Source organism: Cryptomeria japonica, unplaced genomic scaffold (assembly GCF_030272615.1).
Source record: "Cryptomeria japonica unplaced genomic scaffold, Sugi_1.0 HiC_scaffold_360, whole genome shotgun sequence".
Taxonomy (NCBI): domain Eukaryota; kingdom Viridiplantae; phylum Streptophyta; class Pinopsida; order Cupressales; family Cupressaceae; genus Cryptomeria; species Cryptomeria japonica.
In genome coordinates this window covers 35139-42784 of record NW_026729182.1, presented here as the reverse complement: position 1 = coordinate 42784, position 7646 = coordinate 35139, and the positions used below count along the sequence as shown (strand labels likewise).

The following is a 7646-nucleotide window of genomic DNA, read 5'->3' as shown; positions in this document are numbered from 1 at the left end:
AAAAAGTATTGGCACCAAATGGGTCTACAAGACCAAGTTTAATAGTGATGGGAGTGTTGAAAGATACAAGGCAAGATTAGTTGCTAAAGGCTTCACACAGAAGTATGGAATTGACTATGAAGAGACATTTGCACCAGTAGCAAGACAACAGACCATAATAATGTTGATTTAATCAGCAGCTCAGAAGAAGTGGAGCATACATCATATGGATGTGAAAAGTGCCTTCTTGAATGGGTACTTAGAAGAGGAAGTATATGTGGAGCAGCCACAAGGTTTTGAAGTGGAAGGAAAAGAGCATCTTGTTTACAGGTTGAAGAAGACTTTGTATGGCCTCAAGCAAGCACCAAGAGCATGGTATGCCAGGATTGATGGATACTTTCAGGTGAATGGATTCCAAAGAAGTAAGAGTGATCCTACCCTTTAGTACAAACAAGAAGGTATTGATATTCTCATCATAAGTTTGTATGTTGATGATATTTTGTATATGGGTAGTAGTTCTAAGATGAAAGATGAATTCAAAGCTTCTATGATGAAAGATCTTGATCTGATGAAATATTTTCTAGGAATGGAGGTTTATCAAAGTAAGGATGAGATTTTCGTTTATCAAACAAAGTATGCACAAGATATGCTAAAGAAATTTAATATGACTGATTGTAACCCTGCCTCCACTCCAAGTGCTCATGGAGTTTTGTTATCTCAAAATGATGGTGTCGATTTAGTTGATGAGACAACTTAAAGAAGTATTGTGGGGAGCTTGATGTTTCTAATCCACAGGAGGCCTGATATTGCCTATTCAGTTTCACTTGTTTCAAGGTATATGACAAATCCATCTGAAATACATATGAAGGAAGCCAAGAGGATTTTGAGGTATGTGAAAGGGAATTTAAGTATTGGTATTCATTAATACTCTTCTGAAAAGTTCAATCTTATAGGCTTTAGTGATTCAGATTGGGGAGGTAGTATGGATGATCGTAAATCTACATCTGGAAATTGTTTTTCTTTTGGTTCTGGTTTGATTACGTAGAGCTCGAAAAAGAAAAGTATTGTTGCCCTCTCATCTACAGAAGCAGAGTATGTTGCAATTACCTCAACAGATACACAAGCTCTTTGGCTCAGAAAAGTTTTGGAATAAATTGGAGAAAAACAAATTAAACCTGCAGTAATTTATTGTGACAATGTGAGTGCCATCAAGTTAGCTAAGAATCTGGTTCATCACAACAGAACAAAGCATTTTGATTTGAAATATCACTTCATATGAGATTTGGTGCAGAAGAAGGATGTTGAATTGAAGCACATCAACACCCAGGATCAGCTAGCAGATATATTCACCAAAGCAGTTGTGAAAGCTCAGTTTATAGCACTACGAGATAAGATTGTGAGCCCGCTCAGCATCAAGGGGGAGTATGTTGATACTGATGCTTCTCTAACATGCAACTCCATGTAGCTTAAGTTTGGACATGAATCTATCCATTCATAACCATGCATAAGCTATTTTTAGTTTAAATCAGTTTTTGTTTATTCATGCAAATAAAGCATGTACTCCAGCATGCATTAATCCTTAGGACTATTTTTAGTTTTTTTTTGCATGGGTTTGTTTTTAGTAAATAAAGAATGTTGTGCATGCACTTATTGTATTCTTAATTTAGGGAGTAGTTTGTTTTTTTTAGTTTGAGAGCCAAAGTAGCTTTCCATGCAATGCTAGGAATATATTTAGAACTGCAATTATTATTATATATACATCCTCTATGTAATTTTTTATTCCGAATTGTGATTTCTTTTTGCAATTTATTCTTTTTGTTTGTTATTCTTTTTTATTTCATATGTTGCCAACTCATTTTCATTTACCCCTGTTGTGTGGGAATCAACTTTCATTTATGCATTAACCGTTGTTGTTTTGCAATATGTCTTTGGACACAAAATAGCTATTTAGTTTTTAGAATGTATCAAACATCGTTATTTTTTATATTATAAATACATTACAATTTTAAGAATCTTAATGAATACTTTGGGGCTATAGTCACATGAGATTGTTGGGGTGTTTGATCTTTCTATTAAAAAAAATAATATATGTAATGAATACCTTGGGGCTATAGTCTTCAGGTCTCTCTCTTTTTTATGTAGAATTTTTTTTTTCATGATTTAAGAATACATTGACTAAAATCTTTATGTCTCATATCTACAATTATATTTAATATTTTTTTATTATGAATATTTCAAACTTGTCATTTTATCCCATTATAAAAATACAATTTTATTTTTTTCATTTCTTAATTTTATATAATTTTTTTATAAGTTTCTTCCTAAAGATGAGTGTAGATGAAGTCAGACTAAAGCTTCATATATTATTGACAATTTAAACTTTTTTTGGTAGATAAAAAGATAAAAAAAAAATTTAACCTTTTATTAAAATATTTGAAAAAAATAAAAAGCATTTGTATGATGTGTATTTTTTACTCACCCATGCCCAAATTCCTATAGATATGAGTAGACTAAAGCTTCATATATCACTAAAAATTTAAATCTTTCAATGATTTAATGATGATGCTGCTTTTGATTAAATTTTGTTTGGATCCATAGAAATAGAGGAAGATTTGTGGACTAGGGCTTTATAAAAAGATTTGGAAGGAATGAGAGAAAGATGCACAAGATTCAAGAGGAAAAATAATAATATTAATATATCAAAAAATTCCTAAAAAATAGAACAACAATTAATAGAAACAAGAAATGAACAAAGGACAAGAACACAGAGTAGAAATGATAAAAATTTGAAAAGACAATTAAAAAGGATAAAAATAAATACTAAAAGTTGAAAAACTAGAAATGAATGAGGAAAAAAAAAATTTACCCAAGATAAAAAAAAATAATAATATAAAAATAGAGATAAGAAAGATAAAATAAAACAGTAAGGTTAAAAACCAAAACACACACCAATCTTAAACATTGAGCCTCCTCCTAGGCCCCTTTTATATCTTTATATTTTTTTATTTTATTTTTTAGTCTTCTTTGTCTCTCTCCCTAGCCTTGGCTTGCTTCACCCTAATCTTTTTGTGCCCCTCTTTCTTTTAGATTTTCCTAATTATCCTTTCCCATCTTTCCCTTCTTCCTCTTTCTCTTTTTTCCTTCGCCTAATCTTACACATACACTTGCACTTTCACTTTCTCATTTTGTTTATGTTTTTTAGCCACTCTCTTTCCCATTCTCAAAAACCTCTTCTTATTCATTTTTTGTAATATCTTCCTTTTTGGTTTTTTTGTTTCTATCTTTCATTTTTTTTAGTTTTTCTTATTTTTGGGCATACACTGACACTTCTCTTTCAAAATTTTATCTTCTTAATCATAGGCTTATTGTCCCAGTATCTTTTTTTATATTTGTACACACATATAGGTATTCTCACACATAGATATACACAAACTCTAGCACTTTCCACTTTTTAGTTAATTTTTTCTTTTTCCCATCTATTTTACTTTTTTTTGTTATTTTAATTCTAATGCTAATTTTTATATTTATTTCTTGTGTCATATTTTATCTATCTTTTTGTTTCAATTGATTATTTACTCTTCAGTTATTTCATTTCATTCTATTTTTTAGTGTGTTTGGATTTTTAACCTTAGTGTTTTATTTTATCTTTCCCATCTCTATTTTTCATATATTTTCTTATGTCTTGGATAATTTTTTCCTCATTCATTTCTAGTTTTTCAACATTTAGTATTTATTTTGAGCCTTTTTAATTGTCTTTTCATTTTGTTCTCATTTATAGTCTTTGTTTTTTTGTCCTTTGATCCTTTCTTATTTCTCTTAATTGTTGTTCTCTTCTTCTTATTTTTAATTTTATTTTTTAGGACCTGTTTGGATTTATTAATATTATTTTTTGATGCAAAAGATTAATAGACACTCAAAATTAATATTTCTCCACATCTTTAAAATTTGCCCTATAATATTTAAGAAAATTAATAATACATAGAATATTAATTTTTACAAACCAACCCTAATAAAGAAAGAAGGGGAAAAAAGGTCTTGAGAAATAAGAGAAGGATCTCTATATCATTAATTTATATTATTTTTTTACTATTATGTTTAAAATATATAATAACACGATTTTTTTACCATTCATGAGTATTAATTTTTTTACTATTATATAAAAAATATATAACGCCGCAACTTTTTTTACTATTCAACAATATCAGCTTTAAAACTCGAAAGGTGCTTAGTATATTTTCAAGACATATTTTTAGCAATTTTGAAAGTTCAATTGGTACTTTTTCAAAAATTTCTCATCATTTTATTTCAAACAAAAATTAACATAAGAATTATTTCTATACTTTATTTTATTTTATTTTTATTTCTATATACATCCGTAGGGGCAATTGAAAATAAATTAAATTATAAAATATTTATTAATTATTTAATTATTTAATAACTTATAAATCAAATAATTTATATTAAATAAATTATTGAAATTATTTTAAAATTAGTAAGAGTTGTTATATGTTATTTAGTTTTACACTTATGCTTTCAATTCCTTGAAGTTTATCATTTCTATATAGGATGAAAACATTAACCCCTAATCTAATGAGGGTTAGGATTTAATTATATTTAGTGTTCAATTTGGTTTACAATTAGGGTTTGATTTTGTTTTAGAAATAAAAAATACAAACAAATTACTAGAAATTACTACAGCAATAAAAACATAAATATTTTTACTCAAATGATCAACTGATCAACTGATCGAAAACAAAAGACATCACATCCCAAATAATAAAAAACCTATAATTATCTACTATAATTATCTACTTCATGTAAATTATTATTTTTTAACCTCTCATGGAGTTCTCCTCATGCAAAAGGGGAGGAATTAATCTTATGCCAATAAATGCTGGAGAGAAAACATTCCAGAAATAGCTTTACAATTAGTCATCCTCTCCACAAAATAAATATTTATGTATAATAACACCATTCATCCTTCCAACTGTAATATCAAAACAAAAATACTTCAATGTATTTCCTTCCAACTGTAAAATTAACCCCAAAAATAATAAGCACAAACCCTAACTAAACTCTCCGTCGATCTCCCAGATAAACCCTATCTTCCTCTTCACCGCAAGATTCCGTCTCACTCTCAGATGAAATTCACAAGATCGCAGTCGACGCATATCTTTTCGTTTGCAGTACACCGTGATAAGAAAACTTTGGTTTCTGTAGATGGTCGCTGAAGATTCCAAGCCAGATTGATAAATTCCTGAGCACGAACGCCATTGAATCCTTTCTTTCGGGAAATTAATAATGTTTTCAAAGCCGGAGCTATTCCAAAAAGACAGGAAAGTAGATGCACAGGGTGATGAAAGTAGGTTATGTTCAAATGAACCCACTTTAGATTCTCCAGCGGTAAAATTGCCTCATCATCAAGCCGAAAGAAGTCTGTCTGCATTGCACCATCAGATCAAAGAAAGAATATCAATACTTTTGAGAGATTGAGTCAAAATTAGTAAATAAATATACAAGACAATACAATTCTAATTAAAGATTCAAATGGAGTATTATAACCCTAACAAATAATAGACGAAAAGTACAAAAAAGTCGTAAATGGAGAATAGTACAGTATTCTTAATGCCTTGACTAGAAATGCTACACTGGAAGCGGTTGTCAGTTTGTCACACTCACGCTTTTGTTTGGAAAATTAGATATACTAAATTTGATATAAAATAATCCATTAGAACTTACATCCGAGCATTGACCCTTGTGTACACACATATGTTCCAAGTCTGGAAATTCTTTGAGAATCTTTACATCGCGCCAAAAAATGCCGTTCAAAAAGGTAATTCTTCTAAGAGTTCTTAGAGCTGTAAATGATTCAAGTCCTGCATTTGTACACAGGCTTAAACATGCTGGCAAATCCAATTTCGTCTCGGTGTTATCAAGCAATAATGTAAGGCTTGTTAATCGCGGACAACTTGCTGTTATTGCTTTGATTTTAGAGGAGATAGACAGAGCAATGAAACTCTTTGAACATATCTTTAATCTTTCAAGTCCATTGCAGTTACTAAGGATTAAGGTTTCCAAACCTGGACATAATTGCAACATGAGCTCAACGATCTTGTCATTCAGATCAACATTACAAAGATCCAATGTTGTCAGGTCGGCCAAGCCACCAAAACCGTCTGGTAGATTTGTCAGCAGAAAATTCTTTAAAGCCAAAGATCTGAGATTTTGACATAAAAATATGGCTGCCGGAACTTCATAAATTTCTGAAACCTTCTCTACAATCTTAATCTCTTGCACGCCTTTAAGAGCAGCACGATGAATCCAATCAGAAATCTTGTCACTTGAACAGCAGAATCGAACATTGTTAAGCTCGAAAACCTCAAGCGGACCAGAATGACGCTCAAAAATAAGATCTATTATATTTTGGATTTCAGTAGGGCTACGCGATGAAGAAAAGAAATCCTCTGGAAATTTTAGATTTTTTGCAAATGTCCAGCAAAATTTCCATCCTTTTGAGACAAGTGAACAATGAACTGCTTGTTTGAAAGGAATTTTACTGAGAATGAGGGGCAGAATGCAATCTGGCAAGTCGTCTAAGGTTAATCGACTTCTTTTGCGAGCCATAGCGAAGCGCAGTATGCTCAAACCCTAACGCGTGAAAAAATATGTGTGAGAGATTAGGGCATTGAGAAATCACTGGGACCCTAAATATTTATAGCAGTTTAAACAAATAAAGAAAAGCAGCTCAAAGCCGAGGCGTGCAGCGTGAAGTAATTAAAAGTGTTCCACAATCGTATATTGCCAACTCAGTTTCATTTACGCATTTACCGCTATTGTGTGGGAATCAACTTTCATTTAAGCATTTATCGTTGTTTCATCTTCCCACGCACTTTGCACGATTTTCAACATTTTTTTTGGGACGTCTAAAGTCCACCTGTCACAGAGGTGTAATATGTTTTTGACTTTTTTTTATTTAATTTTTAGAATGCACCAAAATATCATTATCTTTTATTTATTATAAATAAATTATAATTTTGAGCAATGTGTTTTCAACTTTTTTTCAAATTCTTTATTTAAGAATTGTAATGAATAATTTTGACTCTTGTTTAGCATGATGGGCTGGGGCTTCTTTAGGATTCAGATGTAGGTAAGAGTGGTTATGGTCGCTTGAGTTTGTTGGGGTGTTTGACCATTCTATTAAAAAATAAAATTAACAATATATTTTTTAATAGTAAGTTTTATGTCAAATTTTTACATTATAGTATTTACCAAATTAAAAGTATTTTGTTTAGAGATATTATGATGTAGTATCATTTTGTTTTTAATTGTGTTTATATTGAATGGGGGTTTAGAAACATAAAAATATTGATAATAACATTATTTGTTTTAAAGTTGGATCTGTTCCTACTTCACCATACACCTTTTTATGTATCTGTATACACATATAAAAATTGGCTATGAGCGATTATATAAATAATTTATATTTATTTAATGTTTATTCTTCTATTAAATAGTTAATTTGAAAAGATTAATTTATTTAATTCTTTTTGACTAAGGATCAGAATCTGACCATAAAGCTCAAAGGGATCTTTTGGATTGCATACCTTCTATCTTGGATGCTGACCAGAATTCCTATATTACTTCTCCCTACTAATGATGAGATTTTG

The 7646-nt window shown here is 30.2% G+C and overlaps 1 protein-coding gene across 1 annotated transcript; it reads right to left on the bottom strand.

The window, feature by feature from the left end:
• Positions 1-4901: 4901 nt before the first annotated feature.
• Positions 4902-6603, bottom strand: LOC131032948 (F-box/FBD/LRR-repeat protein At1g13570-like). Its single transcript, XM_057964053.2, has 2 exons — positions 5719-6603; positions 4902-5419 (listed from the first exon to the last, which is right to left on the bottom strand). Exons 1-2 carry the CDS (start codon positions 6601-6603, stop codon positions 5117-5119), a joined length of 1188 nt encoding a protein of 395 aa, XP_057820036.1. The 3' UTR covers positions 4902-5116.
• Between the last annotated feature and the right edge of the window lie 1043 nt (positions 6604-7646).